Source organism: Protopterus annectens, chromosome 2.part1, assembly GCF_019279795.1.
Source record: "Protopterus annectens isolate FY-2018-M chromosome 2.part1, PAN1.0, whole genome shotgun sequence".
NCBI classification, from domain to species: Eukaryota; Metazoa; Chordata; order Ceratodontiformes; family Protopteridae; genus Protopterus; species Protopterus annectens.
The window spans coordinates 1,074,722,797-1,074,749,582 of NC_056729.1; the positions used below are offsets into that span (position 1 = coordinate 1,074,722,797).

General features: G+C 40.9%; 1 protein-coding gene across 1 annotated transcript in view; it reads right to left on the minus strand.

Annotated features, from left to right (window-relative positions):
* Positions 1–8,812: 8,812 nt before the first annotated feature.
* LOC122794934 (adhesion G-protein coupled receptor F3-like) overlaps positions 8,813–26,786 on the minus strand; it is a 190,830-nt gene continuing 172,856 nt past the window's right edge. The window contains exon 6 of the mRNA XM_044063529.1: positions 8,813–8,935. Coding sequence (XP_043919464.1) covers positions 8,813–8,935 — 123 coding nt within the window. The remainder of the gene's footprint in view (positions 8,936–26,786) is intronic.

Consider the following 26,786-nt stretch of genomic DNA (forward strand, 5'->3'; position numbering starts at 1 on the left):
CATCATTTGGGGATTCAGTATTGGCTCCCAGTTTGCAGTCATATGCGAACTTTGTTAGCCAGAGTCCTATAGTGTTGGCCTGTACTTCAGAGAAGTAGATGCCAAACAAGAGCGGTCATAGGACTGAACCCTGAGGTACTCCACTTGTCACTTGTCTGGAGCTGGATTTGGAGTCGGCTACTTTTACAGTGTGGGTTCTGTCAGTAAGCCAGTTGGCAACCCATCTAGTGACATAGGAATTAATGCCCAGCTTAGTAAGTCTTTCTATGATTCCAGAGTGGGGGATGGTGTCAAATGCCTTGGCGAGGTCCAGATAGGCTGTGTGGACCGCCTTACCCTCATCCACAGCTCTGGAGACTGATTCGAAGAATTCAATCAGGTTCAGGAGACAAGATCGGCCCTTCACAAATCCGAACTGGGTGAGGTCCAGTGTTTGAAGGTTGCCAATGTCTTTGTTTCTAAGTTCCATGATGATATGTTCCATGGCTTTGCAGATCAGGCTCGTCAGACTGATGGGGTGGTAGTTCCTGGGATCCAAGGTGGATCCCCCTTGTGGAGTGGGATAACTAGTTGTGTACCACTCAGTGGGCATGAAGCCTGAGGTGAGGCTATGATTAAACATGACACTTAGGTGAGGTACCAGTTAATTTTGTAGTTCATGTAGTACACAGCCCGGGAAGTCATCTGGTCCCATGGATGTTTTATTCCTAGCTTTGGAGACTGAGTTCTTTACCTGTGTGGCTGTTATTACCAGAATTTGGCAATCTTCCGGTATTGAGATGGGCCATTTATGGGGTGAGAGGGGGGGGGAGTTGGCACTGAATTGATCTACAAGGATATTGGCAATATCCTAGGGATCAGTATATTTAATGCTATTTTGTTGTAGCTCAGAGCAGATCTGAGCATTGCCATTTAGACTTTTGACATAGTTATAGAATGCCTTCTGGCTGTCTTTTGGAATCTTTGGCAATCTTATTTTCTTAACTAGCTTTGGAGCATTTTACGAGGGATCTCAGCTTCTTACTGAGGCTGGTAAGGGAGTTTTTTGCATCTTGGGATTTTCTTCTTTTCTGCAACAGTTTCTTCCTTTTGTTGTAAAGTTTGTTTATGGCAGGGGACCCCCAGATTGGCTTCCTTTTTTGAAGGAGAATCTTGGTTCTATTTGGGATGGCACAATTCATGCATGAGTGCATGTGTTTGTACAGTGCTTAAGTGTAGGATTCAGCAGTCAAAATTTCAGTTCCCATCTGCATGGGTGTCATGAAGTTTGTCACTTCTGACTTGAGTAACATGAAGTTGGCTTTGTAGAAGTTTTTTATGGAGGTTTCATTACTGAGGGGTTGGGGTGGGATTTGGATGTTAAGGGTGATTAGCTTATGATCAGACCTGACCAACGAGGGGGGTGACCTTGTATCATATGTACTGTATGCTGGCATTGTCAGATTTAACTTTTGCTAAGCAATTTCTGAATGATCTACTTAAGCCAGACCTCTCCCGTTTATTTGATACTGTGCTGTGTTATAGACTGCAACATTACTGCTTTCTATTGGGAAAAGAGTTTTTTTTTTCCTGTAACTGATATTTTTCTACATGGAAGGCAGTAATTTTCATAAATGTTAAATTTGTTGGACACTATCCATTTGACACTGCAAGAGTAGCCTAGTCTACATGCACAGAACTGGTTAGCATTTTTTTTTTGATCTGCAAGTCTGCATAACTTGTTTATAGTGTCTTTGAACCATAGTTTATGGATGGTAGCTTAAATCTATTGTCTTTCACCACTCCCTAAACTGTGGGACGCACTAGAATTGCTAATTTGTTGTACTATAGACAGATAGAATTGGCGTCATGGTTTAGGCATTGCTCCTTGTTAGATATTTACTCTGGCTCTGCTGTTTGACTCAGTAGTTGTGAATACCGATTCATCTGTGTTGTATTGTAAATGTTCTAATCTTGTTTTAGTATTCTGCCTATTGTTATTTATATTGTCCTATATGCCATTCACCTACCCCACTACTTACCTCTTAATTTCTTGTAGATCCCTTCTGAAATACTAATCATTTTGTTTTCCCTCTCTCCTTCTATTTATTTATATTCCTAATCACTGCCTGCTGAGAACCAGCCCTTTCACTTGCAAATCTTGGACTCCCTGACCACTTTGCAGCTAAGTGAAATCCAAGTTTTCAAGCTAAAATTAATCACTAAGTTCTCAAAGGAAAATTGTATATGTCCTCTTTTTATCTCTTGATATTAACTGAGTGATTGTAATTATAGTTTGTGGCATGCACACTACTTGGACTAGCCAGGAGACCTGCCCCACACACAGTGATTTAATAACCTAGACTTTTATTTCCCACTACAGTTGGAATTTTCTAAAACTAGCCTTTTTATCTTAATAGTTGATCTATTCCCCTCTAGTATATCAACCTTAGGCACCCTCCCTTCACCCGGACCTAATTCAGGGCAAACTACAGACATTCACCTACAGTGCATTAGCCTGAACAGTAAAAAGACGCTGGCTGATAGGATTTTACGAGCTGCTTCTCCTCGTGGTTTTACCTGCTCCGCTTGCCCTCACTATGCTTGGGCTCACTCCGCTCCCCTACCCTACCACCATTCCCACACATCCCCAGTTCAATTACATTTATAGTTATCCTCTTCCCCACCTACCCATCCATCCTCCAATCATAGACCTCCACACTCCTATCACTTATCCCATCAATCCATAACACACACACACCCTTCTTCATTAGCTCTATACTCTCCACCCCTCCTCTCTCACTAGACCCAATCCTGTCACCTCTCTCACTCTGCACCCTTCCTCTAAGCCCACTATTCACCCCTAACAACTGGCTTCCCTCATAACCCAGTAATACTAGTCTCATCCTTGACTTTCCAGTCCCTCAATCCTACTATACTTCTCCCAGCCTCACTCTCACAAAACAATTCTTATCTAAACCGAACACAAAGTGGTTGTGTTGGATGCTAACTACTACTACACAGAAATGACAGAGATGTTATCTGATTTTAGAACTTATGAAGTTATAAGTAAAGTGTTTTGAATATGCAGTATAGGATCTATTCATTTTTGCAAGATAGTTTAAGCCTAGGACACTTAAGTAAAGATATTTATGAGTATTTTCTTGTGGAAAACCCGGTGGTACCCCAAATACATGGCTTGCCTAAGATCCACAAGGATCCTTTAAGACCCAAATTTAGACCCATAGTAGCTGGGGCTGGGTGGATTACTGAGCCTGTTTCTGTGTATTTGGATAGAGAGCTCAAAAAAGTTCTTGAAAGTTATGAGGTGGTACTTAAAGATACTGAAAATTTTCTGCTGGATTTACACAACTACCTGGCAGGTAGTAATGGTAATGACTTTGATTTAATGGTGACCTTGGACGTAATATCCTTGTTCACTTGTATCCCCAATAGTGAAGGATTAGAGATGGTCAAAGCCTGCTTAATGAAAAATGGGACATATAATGAGATGAGAGCTGAGTTTATATGTATGTTGATGGAAATGGTGTTGGAATACAATGTTTTTTTGTTGACAATACATACTACTGGTGAAGGTCAGGTGTTGAGATTGGGACTGTGCTAATGTATATGCTAACATTGTTATGAAAGAATGGGAGGAGATGTACATCACAGATAGCAGTGTAAAGTTTTTGCGCAGGTTCGTGGATGACCTTTTCATTTGTTGGATGGGTGACCGCAAATCTTTACATAACTTTGTCCACAACCTTAACAGCAGCAGTAGTTTCCTGAAGTTTACATATCAATATTCTCCTGATGAGATCCATTTTTTAGATGTAACTATTACAAGAACCAATGGAAAGATACAAACTAGTGTATACAGGAAGGATTGCTACCAACCCTCTTTTTTTGCAGAGGAGTAGTATACATGCACCACATATGTTCCCCAACATTGTTGAGGGACAAGCTTTTAGGGTCTCTAGATTGTCATCATTACAGCAGGATTTTGAACGTGGACTTGAGTATATAAAAGTGGCATTTACACTCTAGGCTATCCTAGTAATGAAGTTAAGTGTGCTTGTGCATGCGTGAAAAGAGATAGAGGAGGGAGAGGTAGACCCTATATATTAGGAGGAGGGGATAGGTGTGACAGGACAGTGGCTGGTGTCAACACTGTTCCAATTGTACTACCTTATGTACAGGCTTTACAGGCTGTGAAGCAAGTGATTAATAGGAACTGGCATATTCTGTTAACTGATGAGGAAACTGTCAAGATAGTTGGCATGAAACCTAGGTACACATTTAAGAATGGTCTAAATTTGAAGCAGCACTTATGCTATCCGAGGGTGTCTTTACCAGAGGGAAATGTTTTTTTTTGGAACTCTGGCACGTGGGAAATGTAGTTATTGTTCATTTATAGATGGATCTAGCTATTTCAGGCACCCTGACACTGGATATTTATGGCACCTGAGGTATAAAGCTGATTGCAGGACTAAAAACTTGGTTTATATTGCCCACTGCATCACCTGCTTTAAGTTTTACATAGGTAAAACAAATCGTAGGTTGGGGGAAAGAATTAGGGACCATGATTACTGTACAAGGATAAAACGTGTGTACAGTGCCATAGCTAAACATGTATTAACTGAAGGATGAAACGTGAGTACAATGCCATAGCTAAAGATGTATTAACCGGAGAAGGGAGTCATTAATTTATGTTTCAGGTTTTACAGGAGAGTTCTAGAATAGGGGACATAATTAATAAAACAGAAACACAAGAGTTAAAATGGATTCTACACTTCGGATCCCATAGAGGCTCTGGTTTGAATGATACGGTCCCCTTGAAACCTGTGTTAAAAGGAAGGAGAATTTAAAGATGAATTATTATGTTTGATTAAGATGAATTGTATGCATTAAATATATATCTATATATATATATATATATATATATATATATATATATATATATATATATATATCAATATAAGTTTTTTTCCATAGTATGACCGAATAATCTACCAATGTGTTTTAATGTATGGGTTTTTTTACATGCACATTTGTTGTTTTAGCTGCTGTTCCTTTAAATCTTAATTGGTTTATAGATTTTTAAAAAATGGAGGGAAATATGTGGAACATGATTGGTTTCTCTACATGCCCTTGGCGTATATATATATATATATATATATATATATATATATATATATATATATATATATATATATATATGTGATTTTTATGCACTGTTTTTATGTGTCTGAGGAAGTAACTGATGTTATGAAAGCGCTTACGCTACATTATTAAAAGTTTTTCACATTCTGATTGGAGTTCTCTGGCTACTATTACTTGCTATAGCTGCCTTCTAATTGGTTTGGAGGTATATTTTTGTTGGGACTTACTTTTGGGACTGTTATTTCACATCTTTCTTTTTATATTTACTATCTAATTCTCTCTTCTTTTTCTAAGACTATCATCCTTTCACACAAATTTCATACCTCCCACACCGTGCCCATCCACATCAACCCACACACACAACCTCCCCAGTTAATATGCCATCAGCTCCACTCTATGTAGTACAGATTTAATATTACTAAAGAAACTCATCACCCTCTCCCCACACCACAACCTTCCTTACAACCACAAATTCAAATACTTCCATTACCTAAATAGATGCCCCTGCTCACCTACTTCCCCGTTCTCAATGAACTAGTTTTTTTGTGGTGACATACATCCCAATCTTGGCCCTTCTCCTCCCTCTCATAATTCCCCTAACTCCACAAAATCCGTAAACTTTACCACAATAAATCTCCAAAGCATTAGAAACAAAATTCCCCAACTGCACGCATGGCTAAATCATTATAAAACAGACTTTACCACTATCACTGAAACTTGGCTAAAAATACACATCAGAGATGCTGAATTTCTAGCCCCCAAACTACTCCTGCCTTAGATCTGATAGACTACAGAGAAAAGGCGGTGGCATCACCTTATTATTCCCAAGCTCCTTTACAGTAATCCCATAGTTTAAGCCAATTCCCCACTTCTCCACTGCAGAGCTACTAGTAACCTTTCTAAAATGTAATGATTGCAAAAGCCTATGCATCACAGTTGTATACATCCCTCCAGTCAATAATACTCCTATTCTCAAAGAAATTATTGCCTGGACAACAAATAATATAAAAAAATGAAAGCATCATCCTAGGTGACATCAATATTAACTGGCTAGACATTTCCACTAATAATCCCTCTACAGATATTAAACTTCACAGCTATACTCAGCTAATCTCCAACATTACTAGCCCAATATCAAAGAAAACAAAGGCTCAGTCTTGGATTGGATCTTGGTTTCTGACCCAGAAAAAAATTACCACCTCAGGGACTCTCCCAGATAGCACTAGTGGTCACTCTCAAGCATTCATAATACGCAAGCCCACCTCCATACCAAATTTACACCAATATAGATACACCAGAAATCTATCACATTTCTCCCCAAACACCTTCAATGACATCCTGCAGAAAACTAACTGGAGCCCAGAAAAATTTCTCCCACTCAGTGAAGCTGTAGAATTCTTCAGTTCTACATTTCTTAGAATCCTAAATAGTTTTGCTTCACTCCAGTTAAAAAGGATCAAGTCGAAACATGCAATTTGGCTTACAAAGTCCACAAAGCAAGTTATGTCCTCTAGGGACAAAGCCTGGCAAAAAAAGAAAACATTGTCTGACCTCAATCAAAATAAACAACTTCACAATCAGGCTAAATGCCTAGTTATCAAAACAAAAAAGAATACTTCCAGGCTATCCAATACCAACATAGACTTAACCCCAAGAATTTCTGGGGAGCACTCCACTCCTTACTCCACCCTGAAACTAACAACAACCCATTTCCAAACCCAGAAAAAACATCCTCTGAGATAGCCTCACTTTAACACATACTTCATCGACACAATCAAAAAACGTACTACCACCTTCCTACCTATTACAGATGACCCACCAGGAACTCCAGCTGTGCACTCCCCTTCAAATCCTCTACCTCCTTTCACACTAACACCCATACTCACCTCCACTAACAAAATACTTCTTTACAAACTCAAAGTCTGTACCAACACCCCTGATAACTTACTCACAAAATGCTTAAAACTCTCAGCCTCCTCCGTTGCATATCCTATCAGCATCCTCCTCAACTGGTCCATTCAGGAATCCTGCATATCTGATATCTGGAAAAAAACATTTAGCCTTCCACTTCATAAAGGTGGCAACAACTCCTACATCTCAAACTTCTGTCCCATTGCCATTCTCTCCCCAATCTCCAAAATACTAGAGAAATGTATTTACACTTAGCTCCTCAGTCACCTGATACAACACCAAATCCTCTCCCCCATTCAGCATGGCTTTAGGCCCAGGTATACTACTAACACTACCCTCATTTCCATCCTTGACACAGTAAACAGAGCTCAAGATGCTGGTTCCTTTGTCTCAGCACTCATGGGCGCCAGAACCATAGAGCGAGGGGGAAGGGCGCTCCCCCACTTTTGAGGGAATGGTACATTCCCGATTTCCTGGCGCTTTTCATTTAAACTTTCTACTGACATCAGCAGAGATGCCATATTATGTCTAGGAAGAGGGTATTGCCATTAGAATCTGAGCAAGTAAGCCGTTTCAGGAGCAGAGGGGGATTCCACAAAGGTAGATAATGCCGTTTAAGCAGAAGAGAGGGATACCGGTAGTTATGAATGTTAGCCGCCTGCCTTTCTGTTCTGGTTCCTCCGTGTTTTTTTTTTTTTCACCATCCTGCATTTTCTGATATGAAATACAGAACTTTAATATACAGTATACCATTATTTCACTGTGTAATCCTCAATTATTTAGCAAGAAATCAAAAGTTTATTAGAGGCAGAATGAAAATATGAGACTAAATCAGGGACAGCTGAGAAACGTAAACGTAACGTAGTGAAACAGTAAATCTTGCTTGTTGCACCTAATGAAATTGTTGCAAAGTGTTTAGCTATAATGAGGGTCAGGTTATGATCTTGTAAAAGAAAATATTAAAATGAAGCTTGTTTCAGAAAAAAATTATCTCTGCTAGTATTTAGACATTGCAACCAGACAGCTCGCAACTATTTTCCCCAGTTTCTCTTGTGAATTTCTTGCACTGATACCAGAAGGGAATGAATGCCACTGCAAAACACTGTGTCACTTACTGCCTTTTCTTTAAGAATCTAGGAACCAGTTTATCAGCCACCCTCTGCTAAGGTGTGTATAATGGGTCAGTGGAGCTTGACAGATGCTGACTCGTCATGATATCAGCTGTTTAGCTCTTAACCCGCTATCTCTAAGATTAGAGATACAGACATAATCAGGGTAGTCAGGCTCCCACTTTATAGAACTTGATGTTAGCAGAAAATATAATGTCAATTTACATGTAATTCACCACCTTGTGTCTTTTTTTAGGTCTTCTTACTGCTATACCAGCTGTAACTGTGCGATGGTGCGGCAGTGCAGACAGTATCAGCTTCATAAATGAATACCGATACTACATTTGCGGTCATGGCTGAAGCGCTAATGCGCCTATTGTTTTTATTGTTTGAACTGTAACAAACTGTTTTTTATGTTAATTGCAAAGCAGTTTTACAAAAAGATTTTTGTTTGTTTTATTTTTCCTTGCTTAGAGAAGATATGTTTTTCTACAGGGAGCCTGGAGACCTAGATAAAACTGCAGGCAAATAAAATCAGGGAAAGTTTTTAATAGTGCATTCATCAGTATCATAACTAAATGGACCTTGTATAATAATGTATTTCTAATTAATGTCCTGTGACCTACTTGATCCTTGTCAGTCGGGGTTTATATCAAATCAATCACAGCACTGAGATTACTCTGAAAATGATGGTTACTGGTTTTCTTATCAAGAGAGATTAGTGTCCGTTTTCCAACTTTATATTTCATGGTCTCCCTTGGTGTTACTGACTGCCAGTCAAGGAAACACAACATTTTAATCTAGCAACTTTCCAAAATTATGCAAGCAATGTTTAAAATGTGTCCCTGGCTTTTGTCCCCCCCCACACACACACAATAAATGCTGTCTTTTTCCAGATAGCTTGTGCTGCGAAGTTGAGAGATTTAGTGTCAAGTGAATTTTACAAGGAGCTGAGAGCTTCAGGGGAAGAGAAGTTTAGTGCTACTTAAACTAAGTTACCAGTATTGTTAGTAGCACAACAGGTAGTATATTTGCTTTTGATGCAGAAGGCTGTGGGTTCTACTCCCACAGTATGCAGATAGATCACTTACACTATACTGTGTTGTACTTTAAAAGGAGTAGATGATGCAGTCCTATGAAGTTAAGGAGGAGGTTATCTAGTAACTATGTTTCTGTTATCAGTTTACCATCCATTGCAAAATTACTACCTTGTTATTTTTTTAATGTAGCATAGACAGTTTATTCTTCAAGGCAACATACACTTTATTTGTAGATGAAACAATGAAATATAAAGTTGTTTGCTAGCAGCAACCTCTTCATTAGTTACAGATCCATTTAATGTGGAATTATTAAGAGGACTTACTTCTGTATAGATTTTGCATATTTACTAATATTGTTGGATTGTAATGACAGAAGTTTGAGTGGCCTTTAATGGTTGAAATTTTCTGAAATGGATAGTTTAGTCATTATTGGCTCATACATTTTGTTTCATTATTTACTAGAAGACTGTTCCAAACTACACATTTAAAACACATTCTAACAAGTGGTGTTGTACTATATAAGGAATATTATTTAATACAAATCAGGTTAATACAATCAGGAAGGTGAATCAAAGAATGCATACATGTATGCCTGCTCACAGGATGCAGAAGATCAAAACAGGGGAAGAGACCAGTCACCAGTGGAGTACCCCAGGGTTTGGTGCTGAGACTTTTTCTGTTTGGCATATACATCTCAAAAGTAGAACGAAATACCAAAGGGCTTTGGCCAACTAAGTTTGAGATTACTGCAAGCTAGGAGCAGTTATGGAATCCCCAAATTACTTAGTCATCATGCAGGAAGGCTTGTCCCAAACAATAACTGATGCCAGAATCATGAATTGAAACTAAACTCCAAGAAATACATTAGTGTATCTTTTAGGAAGTCATCTACTCCAGGGAACTGCCAAACTGACAATGCCTCCTGAGAAGTGACCCAATTGTTTGGCATTTGGGAACTTGTGTGTACAGTGACCTAACTTTTGACCAACATGTGCCCAGAGTCATAAGAAAGTCATTCTATATTGCACAGCTTATAAACACATTGATTTTGACTAGATCTAGAGATGTTATTGTCCTCCTTTACAAAGCCCTCATTAGGTCAATCATTTTGTATAATGCCCACTTTGGCATGTATCTGTCCAGACCTATGCAACATCTCTATATCAGGTCAAAATCAAGTTTAGTAATGATATAAGTCCTAAACAATAGGTCTTGCATGGACCACCTCAAAGATTTATCACTATACTCAGTATCCTACAGAGTGCTTAGAGGTGACTTGTCTGGTATACAAGGCATCCTCCGACCTAATACAGATGGACCTACTGAACATTAGCAAGTCAAATGGCATCAGAAATACTCAGTCCAGGTATTTAAACTGAATGTTGTGGAGAGATAGATATATATCACAGAGGCCACCACTGTTCCAGAGCAGACTATCCATTCAAGTAAAACAAAGCTAATCCATGTCCACATTTGAATGCAACTTGGATCTAAGGATGGGTAACAGAAAATGTACTCCAGGATTGCCCTTCATGCCACTAATGGATAGAGGCATTTCCTAAATGCTGCATCCTTTACATGGGTCCCCTCAAATTATCTATAGTATGATCACATTTATTCTCACTAGGGCTAATATACAATTATAAGCCATGGGATAGGTAAGACCAATCAGGAAGTGTTAATTCAAGCACTGAAAGGGAAACTGGATAAGCTTAAAATGTCCTCCAAGTGAAGCTATGTTGTGGTAGTAAATAGTGATCTTAAAAGGGCACTTTTTAAAAACTAAGTGACCCTCTCACCCTTCACCCCCCCCCCCAGTCTTCAACAGCTTCCGGTGCCTCTGTCAGCACTCTTCCTAGATCTATCAAAAGCATTCAACACTATATCCCACTCCCTCCTATCAGGCTATATCCCCCTACCCTACAATGGTTTACTAACTATCTCAGTAACAGGCAGCAATCTACTAAATGGCAACATTCTTCTTCCTCTTTCATAACTACAAATACAGATGTCCCCCAAGGTTCAATACTGGGACCCCTCTTATTCAGCACATTTTCAATACCTTTCATTCCTCTCTCATCCACAGTACTGTCATCCAATATGCAGGTGACTCATCTATCATCTGCTCTGCTAAATCTGCCCCTGCACTACAGCGTCTCACCCAAGAAGCATTTACTTCCACCAAAACCTGGATATCCCAGAACCATCTCGATCTCAACTCCAATAAAACAAAACTTTTAATATTTACCCCCACAAAATCCAGCCCTGTTGACAAGTCATTATTCTCCATTCGCTCACAAAATAGCACTATTATTAAAGTTGTCCCCAGCACCAAATTACTAGGTGTCATCATTGATGACAAATTAAACTTCAACATTCACACCTACAGTAACATCAAAAAAAAAAAAAACATCAAAAACTAGGTGCACTGTATAGGCACAACTATTTTCTTAGCCTCCCTGCAAAAAAGGCTCTAGCCTCATCCTTCCTGCTTCCAACACTTCTGTATGGTGCTTCCATCCTTACCAATCTACAGTCCTCCTTATAAACAAAACTAGACTCTTGCTACAACAAAGTTGCTAAATTTGCTACAACTACAACATTTTCTACCCATCACTGTTACTCTGTACATCAACTAAATTGGCTAGAATCCCTGAACTATCTCCTAGTTTTACAATTAACTACAACCCATAAGCTCATGTACCACCCAGCAACCTGCCCTTCCCTCACCTCCATACTGACCATGTATCATCCTACCCAAGACCTTAGGTCCGTTACTATCCATAGAGAAACCTAAGCTCTCAGCCGATCAAATGCTCTATTCCTATACTGTCTCTAAGGCATGGAATAAACTCCCCCATTCACTCAGAACTATCAGCAATCCGGCCTCCTTTAAAAAATTCCTCAAACAACTTCTCTCCTCACATCTGCTCCTGTTCCCCAACACAAACCCCCAACTCCTGATTTCTCTCCCTGGTGTTATACCTCTATTCCTTACTTCCCTTCACTCTGTCTACTTACTGCTTCCTGTTATACCTCTATTACTTCCTTCCCTTCACTCTGCCTACTTACTTCTTCCTGTTATACCTCTATTACTTCCTTCCTTTCACTCTGCCTACTTCCTGTTGTACCTCTATTACTTCCTTCCTTTCACTCTGCTTACTTACTGCTTCCTGTTATACCTCTATTACTTCCTTCCCTTCACTCTGCCTACTTACTGCTTCCTGTTATACCTCTATTACTTTATTTCATTCACTCTGCCTGCTTACTGCTTCCTGTTGTACCTCTATTACTTCCTTCCCTACTTACTGCTTCCCTGTCACTTTAACCTGCCCTTTCCTTCCTTAGCCCTTCTAGCTCCTACTATTCTTACACTATACTTATCTCCTCACAACTATGAACCTGCAGATACACAGCATTCATGTGTTATTTGAATACACACTATGAAGCTTGTAGATATATTTCACTCATGTAATTTGAATATATGCCAGTTATTACTTCTATATGTCCATGATTGTAATATTTTTACTGTCATTTTATTATCAGTTTCATTCAATGTAAGAGTACTGCTTGATGTTTTTCTCTGTTATGTGTATTAATATTTTCTTTGTATGAAATAGTGTATAGCTTTTCTCCTCAGGCTTCCACTGAAAATGGGCTCATTCCAGGCCCAGTGGACTTTCCCAATTAACAAATGCAATAAATAAATAAATAAATAAACAAAACCTGCTGGAGAAACGGGTTTGTCTCCCAGAGGCTGCACTGTTTCTGGAATAGACTTCCCATACATGTCAAACAGAGTACCTCGCTGACCCTCTTCAAGTGCAACCTTGATGAGTGGATGGGAAACCACAAATTTGTCCTAGGGGTTCCACCTGTGTCTCTCATCGACAGGGGCAACAGGTGCTGACTGAGGTTTCCTTTTTGTGGATAAAATCTTGGCTAGGCTTGTAAGGTTTCCCAGGGCCATTAGCCTAGTAACCGCCTATATCCTATCATCTATCATCCTATCATTCCTTTCGGTAAGGACGATGTTCTTGCTAACTGCCACATCAATGATAACATCCTAAGTATGCACTCAGTGGTGAGAAACCTGGACACACAGGTTAACAGCAACCTTACCTCTGATCACCATGTCTCCACAGAGGTAAGAAGGGTAAGTCTATATTGCTCACCTCATATGTAAGGGCATTGTTTCCAGAAAAAAAAAAAGTTATAACCTCCCTGTACTCTTTCTCATCAGGCCAATAATTGAGTACAATGCCCCTTTTGGTATGTACCTTTCTAAGCACCTGCAGCAATTGGAGAGACCACAAAGGTTACTCACAAGAAAATGTAAGGTCTTCAGCATCTGTCCTATTTTGATCATCTGAAATCACTGTCAAGTTATTCTGCTTCATACAGACTACTCAGAGGTGATCTCTGCCTTGCATATAGGGCAATCTCTGACCCTGCCTTATTGGAAATTATGTGTATCTGTCAAATGCCACACAGGGTACTCACTCGAAAGACCTTAATCTGGTATGTGACATTAATAGAACCTGCTGGAGGGACATATTTGTCTCCCAGAGGTTACCACATCTTTGGAAAAGACTCCCATTTCATGACAAACAGAGCACCTCTTTGGCCGTCTTGAAACCCAGTCTGGTCGATTGGATGGGTAACTGTAAATTCACCCCCAGGAGATCCACTTGTGTCTCTCTTGGACAGGGGCAATAGGTGCTGATCGTGGAAACAAGGGTAACTTCACTAGACTTATACGGGCCCTAGGGCCATTAGCCTAGTAACTTCCTATGATTTCTTCTGTCAGTTTTGTAAGCATTCTAAGGTGCATTCTATTAGCCATTTCTTTAGTTTCTGAAGTTTTTTCAGGACTGTTTCTTCTAGGGAAGTGTTATGGCCCTCCTCCCCCAATTCTTGGTGCTTATTCTGAACTTCTTTTTCTCCTGTTAAGAACACTAAACCAAATAATTCATTTAGTAGCCTTATTTTCCACTGGCCTTTTCTTGAAAACCCCATTCATTTTGTCTAGTTACATTTATCCCTGTGCTCCTTCTTCTGTATTTGTCCCTTATTTACTTGTAAAAAATGTCTCAGTTCTGAACTGATGTGGTTACATTTTCTTCTGCTGGGTTCATTGTTGTTCTTGGTGTTTTGTCTGCATCTTCTGGCGTATTCTATAATTACTGTACACCTTCTTTCTTTCATATCTTCCACATCCATAGATCCTTAATGCAATATTTCAGTCACATTTTGTAATGCAATATTTTAGCCAACATTTTGATACATCTCACCTGGAAACTACTTTTTTCCCTTTAGCTTTGATTAATATATTTGCAATCTAAAGTTGGAAAGGTTGGATAAAGCTTTGCCTATGACCCAGATGACTCAGTTTCTGTTAGTGTCCCATACAATGAAAGAGTTGGTGGGGTCGGAGTGGAATTATATAACAGTGCCAGATCACCCCTCTTTGGGTCGGGGGATCTTAGCAGACATTATAAATTCTAAGGGACGCTTGCCTTCAAGAAGACAGGGCCATAGATACAAAACATGTTGTGGAAGCAGGAGGCATGGTCTAACATACCTACTGCATTTCATCACCTGGAACATTATGGGAATTCATAAGATTAGTGATACACTGAATTAAAATCCCTCAGTGTCACTTGTAGGATAACACCATGTCAATCACCTGACACTTACTCTAGGAGGAATGAATAAGACATTGAGTTCTTATCTCCTAGGCGAATAAATGGATCAGTCGTGTGACAGAAGGTAGGAACCAGGAAGCAAAAAAATGCAAGAATAAATGTATTTGTTTATTTTTGTGATGCCTTGATTCGTCTGTGATTTACTTTTTGTTAGAGCATTTCATAGCCACAGCCCCATTTGGTCAAACCTATCCTCCTGATAATCATAATCCTCACTTCTAACTGAATCAAAAGACATATCGTGTTGGTCCACTAACAGGAACATAGAGGTGATGTAATTCATTTTAGTGGACCAACATGGGTTTTGCAACTACTTATGCTTTCAGGCTAAAATAAACTGTTTGTTGGGTGTTATTAAGTTTTTGTTATTAGATATAGTTCTTAAATATATCCTTTTGCCTAGAAAGAGAAGTACATCATTTCTTTATATCTGGCTAAAAAAAAGACACTTGGAAAACATCCATTGTGTAAAGAATTAATGTTTACTCTGGAGTTTATCTTCTCTGGCCTCTGCTGAAAATGGGCTCCTATCCAGTCAGACGTTCACAGTAATCAAATCTCAATAAATACATTAATAAATGTATGACTGTGTGTGAGACTGAAACTTTAGAAGAAATTACTCTGATTATTTTCTCATAAAGTGATAGAGTAATTTATTGAGCTTTCATCTTCTCTGCTAAAATTAAATAACACTGACTAGAATGTAACATGTAGGGAGAACTGAGGCAGGCCATATTCCTGTTTTCTAAAGTTTCAGTCTCTCTCTCTCTCTCTCTGTCTCTCTCTATCTTACATGCACGCGCACCCACACACACACACACACACACACACACACACACACACACACACACACACACACAAGGCCGATTTGTCTCACAGGTGTAACTGTCATACTAGGCATTCGAGCTACACACTTTTTTTTCCACAGTGGCATTTCACAAGTATGCTTTTTAGACAATAAGAAAGAAATGATGCCCTTCCCTTTCTAGACATTAGTGGATATTTAAGTATGTCTCTAACTTAGTAACTTAGTAACTCATGATAAATGGCTCCTGTTAGCCCAAAAACTTGAGCAATTGTAAAACAATTGTTGGTACAATAAAGGGTATTCTACCACCTCTTTTCCAGTTTTGTTGTGTTTTTGACTGACTCAGCTTTTTGTCATGACGACAAATCCCACAGTTTGGTGATTATTGGTTCCTAAACTGATTTTTCACCTTCAAATTGAGAAATTGTATATATCAGTAATTTAGAACTGCAGGTATAAGAATTTTTGAGTCAGATTTTGTACAAGCTGTCTGGTGTCCATTGCTTGCAAGACAACAAGAATACTCCTGCTGTTTACTGTGTTTGATGTCAAGCTTAAAACAGGCATATTAAGGTTCCTAGTTAATAGCATCTTCATGATAGCTATGCTGACAGTGTGCTTAGAAGCTTGGGGACAATGAGGAATCTCTTTATTTTAGGTGATTTTTCTTCCGTTTTTCTTTATCATTTATAATTAAGTTGCTTTATCCCTATTTTTCAGAGAGCCTCTGATCATAGAGCTCCTGTTCTTAAAGGAGTAAGGAATTTTCTGATAAATTCTTTAGTTTGCCTCCTGCTCTTAATTTGATGTCTGACAACAAGACTGAATTAATGCTTCAGCAGACATATATTTCTATTCATGAAATGAGAAGCTCATATTATTTGTATAACTATGCTATTAAGGGAATAATACATTTTGGATTGGCTGAGACAGTTTGGAAGAGTAGAATGAAGCCAAAGTACTTCAAGAAAATAAGAAACAAATGATTACATGAGCACTATACCCTCAAGTGGCCTTATAATGTGATTGTTCCTTTAGAACTGCCATGATTAAAACAGCAGTAAGTTATTTTATAGTAGCTGTACTTTGAACAAAAACAAATACACTTAGCAGTTGATTAGAAGTCTAAACCTCGAAATGCGCTCACTCAAGGCACTCCTTAAAATGGAGAACATCAACATCTGTGCAATGACAGAGACCTGGTTCAAAGCTCCAGACAGCACCCCTGCATTAGCAGGCTATAATTCATACCACACCTTCCGGCCACCTAACTCAGAACGAAGCACTAAAGGTGGAGGTGTGTCCATATTCATTAAGGATATCCACACCTCCAGGCTAGTTGCACAGCATAATGCATCCGAGATTATCCAAGTGCAACTAACTCTGGGCAAGACCACAATCCAAATTGTAGCTTGGTAAAGACCCCCCACCTTGCCCCAGAATTCCCACTCCTCATTTCTTGATACACTGGAAAGTATTAGGGTACAACCCAACACCCTAATAATGAGCGATTTCAACTACCCCACCATTAACTGGGAAAACTACTCATGTACCAACTCTTTTGCTCAACATTTTCTGGAATTCATAAATTCCAATGCCTTGGATCAACTTATTCACACCCTCACCAGGGGCAGCAATATCCTAGACCTGGTCATTACTAACATGGGCAACTGGTGTTCATAGGTTCATAGGTTTATACTAGACTATCTGCCCTAAGGCATTTATAAGCCTAGCCCAAATTTTTGTGGCTTACGCCACCCCTTATATGAAAAAATACTGTGCCCATTAGTTTGTTGTGCCTCTGTCCAGCAGTGACACAGAGATGATTCCCGGGGTAAACCTACGATCTCCCATCCACAGGTCTAGATTTCTCTTGAACAGAGTCAGCGAGGTGCTCTGCCTCACATGGACCGGGATTTTATTCCACAGCATAGGGAGTCTCTGAGTGATAAATCTATCCCTCCAGCACGTCCTATTTATATCCGTGCTAAGGTTTAAGTCGCTTGCTCTAGTGGTTTTGGTGGATTTGGATTTTTGAGGTGGAGCATGTCCATTAATTCCGGGTTGGACATGGCCTTGTATGTCAGGCACATGTCACCTCTGAGCAGACGGTATGCGACTGAATAGAGCTGGAGTTTCTTCAATCTGGCAGCATATGACAGATTTTGGAGTCCCTTTATCCTTTTGGTGAGGAACTTTTGGGGTCTCTCCAATTGCTGCAGATGTCGGGTGAGATACATCCCGAATGGAGCATTGTACTCGATCATTGGTCTGATAAGTGAAGAGTACAGGGAACAATGACCTCACTAGATCTGGATGTGAATCCCTTCATGATCAGGTGGGCAATGTAGAAGGTCTTTCTAACCACTTTAGCAATGTGAGTGTCAAAAGAAAGGCCACTGTCAACCTGGGTCCCCAGGTCCCTGATAACCTCTTCTGTGCTTAGTGGATTGCCACCTATATGGTAGCTTGGGGTTACCTTGTTTTTCCCGAAGGGTATGACTGTACATTTTTTGGCGTTTAACTTCAGGCCATGGCTCTGGCACCAGCTATCTGTTTCCGTGAGTCCCTTCTGAAGGATATCCGTGTCTGATGCACTTTCCACTATGGTGCCCAGTTTGCAGTCGTCTGCAAACTTTGTCAGCCAAAGTCCTCTTATGTTGGCCTGTACTTCTGAGAAGTAGATGCCAAACAATAGGGGGCCAAGGACCGAGCCCTGTGGGACACCACTTGTGACCGGCTTGGAGTCTGACACAGCGCCAGCAACTCTAACCCTGTGGGTTCTGTCCTTAAGCCAGTTTGCAACCCATCTTGTGACATATGGGTTTACATTTAAGCTGGTAAGTTTTTCTACAATACCCGAGTGGGGTATTGTGTGAAAGCCTTTGCAAGGTCAAGGTAGGCTGTATGGACTGCCTTTCCCTCATCAATGGCCTTGGTGACTGTTTCGAAGTCGACCAAGTTCAAAAGGCATGATCTTCCCTTGACAAAGCCAAACTGGGTCGGGTCCAATGTCTGCAAGTCCCCTATATCTTTGTTTATGAGCTCCATTATGATCCTCTCCATAGCTTTGCAGACTAGACTTGTTAAGCTTATGGGGCGGTAATTACCAGGGTCCGTAGAGGCGCCGCCTTTGTGGAGTGGGACAACAGTTGCCGTCGCCACTCCTTGGGCACGTATCCTGTGGTAAGGCTGAGATTAAACAGCTGCCTTATGTGCGGGTTTAATTCCTCATTTAGCTCGTGTAGCACACAGCCGGGGACACCATCCGGTCCCATTGATGCTGTGTTTTTAGCTTTAGAGAGCAGCTTTCACCTGCACATTTGAGATGTCCGGGAGGCTATACTCGGCTGGGATAGTTATCTCTCCTTTAGGGGGGAGAGGGGGGTGAAGTTTGCACTGAACCTGTCTGCCAGTATGTTGGCAATGTCTGTGGGTTCAGTGATTTTTGTATCATTTTGGACTAATTCTGAGCATATCTGGGAGTTTCCACCCAGGTTCCTAACATAGCTGAAAAAGGCCTTATGATTGTCCTTTGAATCCATGGCAATTTTTCTCTCAAAATTGGCCTTAGTTGATTTTATGAGTGCTCGTATATTTTTACTAATAATGATCAGGGGTGACTTCCCTTTTATGGATTTTGTTCTATCATGTAATAGCTTTCTCCTCTTATTGTAAAGTTTATTAATGGCTGGGGTCCACCAGACTGGACGTTTGCCCTTTGTGGAAAGAGTCTTGGTTTTATTTGGGATTGCCTGATCCATGCAGTCCTGGAGGTGTTCATAGAAGGCATTTGTAAGGGCTTCCGCAGCTTGGGTTGTGGTTTCCACTGGCTCAGGGGCCTTGAAGGATACCACACCAGTCTTGAGTAGTGTGAAGTTTGCTTTAGAGAAGTTCTTCACTATGGTCTTTTTGTTTGGGGTGGGGGATGTGGATTTCCAGTGAGATTAGTTTATGATCAGATCTCACCAATGAGGGATATACTTCGGTGTGGAGCATTTTGTCCCCATGTTTGTGACAATGAGATCTAGTATATTTTCTCCTCTCGTGGGAACAGTGACTAGCTGTTCCATGGCATTTGAATTTATGAACTCCAGGAACCGTTGGGCTAGAAAGTTAGGGCTTGAGTAATGTTCCCAGTCTATATTCGGGTAGTTGAAGTCACCCAATATGATGGTGTTTGGAGATACATTTATACCCTCCAGTGTCTTCAGGAAGGCTGTGTGGGGTTCCTGAGTTTGAGAGGGTGGCCTGTAGCATGCTACAATTTGTAGAGCAGTTTTGCCTATGGTTAGTTGCACCTGGATGGTTTGCGTTGCCACCAACCTGGAGGTGTGGGTATCCTTTATGAATATGGATACACCCTCCTTTTGTGGTGTGGTCCGGGTTTTGGGGCTGGAACGCATGATATGAGGTAAAACCTAATAGTGCCGGGGTGCTCTCAGGAGCCTTGAACCAGGTTTCCATTACAACACTGACATCGATGTTCTCCATACTGAGAAGGGCCTCGAGTGCATGCATTTTGAGATTTAGACTTCTGGCATTGAGCAGCATTACCCTCAGTTTCTTCCCATTTTGTTTTCTAGGGTGGTAGGTTTAGAATTTGAGCCTTGCCTAAAAAGGCACTATGGGGTGGCAAGGCCTTAGCTAATATCCGGAATCCCAGGGTGACAGGTGCAAGCCGTCGCAGCGTGGCTTGTCAAGCATGTCATCCCAGGCAGACAGACACTGGATCCTTTGAATGACACCAGACATTAAGCCAATTGTTAAAGCTGATCATCTTGTCTCTATATTGTGGCATCATTATTGGTGAAGGAAGGATACTGCTCAGGGTTAGGGTCATACCTGCCTGGGCTACATAATCAGAGAGCTCCTCTAGGTCTCTTTTCATGTAGTCCAGGGAGGTACGTCTCAGGTCGTTCACACCAGCATGGACAATGACTGTGTCATATTGGTACTTGCCGTGGGTGACCAGTGCTTGTGTTATGTGGCGGATTCTAGCCCGATAGGCAGCTTACTGTGACCCTCTCCTTGTTCAGCCTGGTGAGTGGGACGTCAGTGTGTCTGACTATGGAGTCACCTATGACAAGTATGTTTGGTGTTGTATTTAGCCTTAAGGGCTGTGACTGCTTTGCACACAGCTTTTGTGGTTTATGTGTTGCTTGTGGGGTGTCTTGAGGTAGCAGTTGTTTGGGTGTCTGCTTTGGAGGCCTCTGCTGTTTAGGTAAATCTTTACTCAGAGCCTCCAAGTATGTCTTTGTGTGTTTATGTGTTTGATTCAGTGGAGTGGTAGCATTATGTGAGGCTGGTTTTGTGGTGTGTGTATTTGCCTTCTCCTCCTGTCTGGTCTTGCCAGTCCTGAGTTGAGAGAGCTCAGCCTCCAGTTTGGCTAAATAGCTGCATCTCGCAAGTATTTGTGTTATGTGGGAGGAGGAGAGGGTTGTCTGTGTACATGAGGCAGTTATAATATTGCCTCAAGATTCCCAGATTCACCAGCTGGACCGGAGAGAAGATTGACAACTGACCTTTGGACATGCTAGAATAATATTGGGAATTCCTTAATTGAAAACAAGGGCCAGTGGGGAGTGAGGGTGTAGTGCTTTTAATTTTTAGTGCTGACTTATATAATTGCTTTAGTGAGCAAGTGCCAGGTAACTTGAGTGCAATGTGTTACAAGTAACTAAATGCAAAAATGACAAACAGTAACTTTCTTTCAATTGAAACAAGGAAATAAGTACAGTAAGCAATGCAGCAATCACTAGTGATCCACAGAAGCGCTGAGAAGTTGCGTATTAGGTGGAATTAGCTTCCAGGGAAATAACAAGCAAACAAACAACAAGCATATAAACAAAGCTATATTCAGCAGGCCTGGATCTAGTCTATGCTAGAGCAAACAAGGTGAACCAATTTCACACCAGAGGTCAATTCCTCTTTGGTCAGATCCGACCACAAGCTAATCACCCTAGACATCCGCATCCTGCCTCCACCCCCAATTAGGGAAACCACCGTAAAAAATTTCTCCAAAGCCAACTTCACACTTCTTAAGACAGAAGTGGCAAACTTCATGACACCCATGCAGATGGACAATAGATGTATGATTGCTGAATCCTACATAAATGCACTTTATATGCACTTACATGAGTGCATGGATCATGCTATTCCTAATAGAACCAAGATGCTATCATCCAAAAAAAGGAAGCCAATCTGGTGGTCCTCTGCCATAAACACATTCTACAACAGAAGAAAGAAACTGTTGCAAAAAAGAGTAAAATCCCATGACTGGAGGAACTCCCTGGTCAACCTCAGTAAGAAGCTGAGATCTCTCATAAAATCCTCCAAAGCTAGTTACGAAAACAAAATTGCCAGTGACTGTAAAGACAACCACAAAGCATTCTATAGCTATGTCAAGAATCTCAACGGCAACACTCAGATCTGCTCTGAGTTACAGCACAATGGCACTAAATATACAGAACCAACTGATACTGCCAACATCCTGGCAGATAGGTTCAGTGCTAATTTTACCCCCCTCTCACCCCCTAGAGGTCCCGTCTCTATACCGGAAGAATGCAAAGTTCCTGTAATTACTGCTGCACAGGTAAAAAACACACTCTCCAAAGCCAGGAACACAGCATCCATGGGACCTGACAATATCTCAGGCTGCATTCTACATGAACTACAGAATGAACTGGCACCCTACCTAAGTACCATGTTCAATCATGGCCTCACCTCAGACTTGGTGCCCACTGAATGGCGCACCATGATGGTTATCCCACTCCACAAAGGGGGAGCCACAACGGACCCTGGGAATTACAGCCCCATTAGCGTGATGAGCCAGGTCTTCAAGGCCATGGAATGTATCATCATGGAACTCATAAACAAAGACATTGGTAATCTCCAAACTCTGAACCTTACCCAGTTCGGATTTGTAATAGGCAGATCATATCTCCTAAACCTGATTGACTTCTTTGAGGCAGTCACCAAAGCCATAGGTGAGGGTAAGGTGGTTCACACAGCTTATCGAGATCTCGCCAAGGCTTTCAACACCATCCCCCACTCTGGAATTATAGATAAGCTCACTAAACTAGGCATAAATCCCTATGTCACAAGATGGGTTGCCAACTGGCTCATGGACAGAACCCACACTGTGAAAGTAGCAGACTCCAAATCCGACTTCAGACCAGTGACAAGTGGAGTACCAAAGGGTTCAGTCTTGGGTCCCCTCCTGTTTGGCATCTACTTCTCTGAAGTACAGGCTAAAACAGAAGGTCTTTGGCTAACAAAGTTTGCAGATGACTGCAAACTAGGAGCCATAATTGAAACTCCTAATGATGTGGACATACTATAAAAGGGCCTCACTGAAACAGATGCCTGGTGTCAAAGCCATGGCCTCAAGCTCAATGCCAAAAAGTGCATTGTCATCCTCTTTGGTAAAAACTCTGTACCCATGAACTACCACATAGCTGGTAGTCTACTTAATGCCGAAAATGTGATAAGAGACCTTGGGACACAGGTGGACAATAGTCTCTCCTTTGATAATCACATTGCCACAGTGGTCACATAATCCTTCTACGTGGCTCACTTCATCACAAAAGGTTTCTCATCTAGAAAAAAAGAGGTCATTGTTCCCCTCTACTCATCACTCATTAGACCCATTATAGAGTACAACGCCCCTTTTGGTATGTACCTCACAAGACATCTACAACAACTGGAAAGGCCACAGAAATACCTCACAAAGAGGATTACTGGCCTCAAACAGATGCCCTATGCAGACTGTCTCAAAAAACTCCAGCTTTACTCCGTCGCATATCGCCTGCTCATAGGTGATCTCTGCCTAACATACAAAGCTATGTCAAACCCAGAGCTGTTGGACATGTTCCACTTAAAGAAATCCCAATCCCTTCGAGCTACACGCTCTAGGGACCTAAACCTTGTCACCACAATAAACAGAACATGCTGGACGGATAGATTCCTGTCCCAGAGACTTCCCATACTCTGGAACAGACTATCTATCTATGTCAAACAGAGCTTCTCATTAGCACTCTTCAAGAAAAATCTTGATGATTGGATGGGAAATAGGAAATTCACCCCAGGGATCACTTCTGTGGCTCTGCTCGACAGGGGCACAGGAAAATAATTTTCTTGGGTGGCGAAAGCCAGGGTACATTTTTGGCTAGGCATATATAGGTCCTACGGCCAATATCCTAGTACCTACCTATGAACCTATATGCTCATACAGTAAAACGTGAGGAATAAAACACTGATTGTGAAGGCAGGTTTAATTCTAACTGGCCACAGCCCACAATGCCTATGGACAGCACCATGTTGCACTGCTATAAGTAATCTACACAAAGCAAATTTTAAATGTAGTCAGTAGTTGTAAGGTGGCGTTAAGAGGTAGTGCTGGTGAGCGTGGTGCACTAAATGCCTTGCACCATGTAGAGCACGTGCCCATGCTGCATCTTACATTCAGTTTCATCGTTTGAATAACGATAACATATAGAGCACTTTACTAAGAATGGCCATGGTGTTCAGAGGCACCAAACATCAGGTGTGCCCGGTCTCTGCATCTAAACCACACCATAAGTCAACATTGGCAGATGGTGCCCTCTGTAGGTGTGACATAACCATGTATTCCTATAGTATCTACTCATATCCTACACCTGATGTAAAACCATTTTGATGCCAGTGATAAGCACTACAGACCATCCTGATTGTGTTTTTAGACTTGTCTGCCTAGGTTGTATTCAGCAGGCACACATTAGAGAACTTCCCCTAGGTGAGTAGACAATGCACTAACTTGAAACACGTAAATATGAGAAAATGGGGCTTATGTCATATGGCAATAAAGTCTGTGGGTAAGCAGTGGTAGCTGTAGAATGAGTGCCACAAAAGGTGATGTGCCTACCACCCAAGTTCTAAAATTATACATAATGAATCAGATGCCATGGAATCAAAAATATATGAATGTGGGGCACACTCAGTAGCTGATAATAAACTGCACAGAATATAATGATGTATGGAATGCAAGGGTTGTCAGTAAGTAAAAAGAAGGGCTGCATAACTCGTACAAACCTTGCAAGGAAAACACGTCTGTGGTGCTGAATATTGCAAGGCTACCAAAATGCATCATGATGGAACAGTATTATACATGACAGTGAAACAAATTCTTAAATGGGACACCAGTAAGTGACAATGGAGACTACATTCCTATGCATGGAATGCACACTTAACAATATCTGTGTTTGTCTACAAACATACAGGCAAGGCATGTTTGTGTGTGTGTGTGTGGGGGGGGGGGGCAGTGGCACTGACAACATAGGTTTTGTATTTTGTAATGTTTTTTGTCATGTGAAGATATGGATGATGGTGCTGCATGTGGAAAATGTTATAGATATTATGTGACCTAACCGTGTAGTCCATTGATTTAAAAGGCTATCACATGTATGCCAATAAGCAATCAAATATAGCTGCTGGCTTTGCTGGAAAAACATATACATATGCTTCACGCATTTCTGATAGTCACCATCTGAGTTGCTTTCCTCCTGTTTACTAGATGATTTCTATATTTTGCACTGAGTGCAACAATCAAACCAAAGTTCCTTGCAGTCCATACTCCTGTGGGATTCAGAGACAGACATTCATGTGCATGCCTCATTTTTTATCATTACATATCATTCACATTTGCATCTCTGGCCACACTGACATCAGAAATGTACTTAGGGGACATTCCTATTAATCACAGAGGACCATGGCCAGTTATGGAGGCATGATTGGACTTTAAAATATGTAAACAATGACTCTTTACTGAAAAAGGTGGACAACTAATTGTCAGATTTGACACTAAGAAAAATAAGAACTGAATGGCATGCAATTACAGTAAATCTTGTAACTTGCTGTAATATCATTAAAACACTTTTGTAGGAAGGCCTTACCACCTCCTCTACCCTAAATGTGGGGGCTTAGGCTTAGTTTATATTCTCATCTTTCATCCCACATTTGCACTCTTAGTGTCTCACTTCTGAGAATCCCATATCCAGTCCATAGAATTAATTTCATCATGAACAAATAATGTTTGCATATTTGGCTAATCATTTTATATTCTTTGTATGCATTATATAATGGGTTATGACTGGGTCTTTGATGATAGCAGCCAGGTCATTATGAATTTGAGACATGGATATTAAGGAATTGACAAATACTGTGCATGTAGAGGAAAACAAACAATCTGACTTGACTTGTTCTACTTAGTCAACTGCTACCAGTTTGTACAGGCATCTGTGTAACTACTGGTATGTGACACAAGTTCATAGGTTCATAGGTAAGTACTAGGCTATCTTTCTGTGGGCATATGTAAGCCTAGCCAGAATGTGTTGGCTTTCGCTGCCGCCTTAGATTAGTTCCCTGTGCCTCTAACCAGCAGAGCCATTAGTTCCCTGTGCCTCTGTCCAGCAGAGCCACTGCAGCGATTGCTGGGGTAAATTTTCTGTTTCCCATCCACTCGTCAAGGTTTCTCTTGAAAAGTGTTAGTGAGGGACTCTGCCTAATGTAGATTGGAATCCTGTTCCAAAGCATGGGGAGTCTCTGGGACAGGAATCTATCCCTCCAGCAAGTCCTATTTATCGTTATGGTGAGGTTTAGATCCCTAGAGCGTGTAGCTCTCGGGGATTTGTTTTTTTTAGGTGAAGCATGTCCATCAATTCTGGGTTGGACATGGCCTTGTATGTCAGGCAGAGATCACCTCAGAGTAGGCGGTATGCAACTGAGTACAGCTGGAGTTTCTTCAGTCGGGCTGCATAGGGCATCTGTTTGAGACCAGTAATCTTCTTGGTGAGGTACTTCTGTGGTCTTTCCAGCTGTTGCAGGTGTCTTGTAAGGTACATCCCAAATGGGGCGTTGTACTGTATGATGGGTCTGATGAGTGATGAGTAGAGGGGCACAATAACCTCTATTGTTCTAGATGCGAACCCTTTTATGATTAGGTGGACCACATAGAAGGATATTCTAACCACCTTGGCAATATGATTATCAAAGGAGAGATTACTATCTACTTGGGTCCCCAGATCCC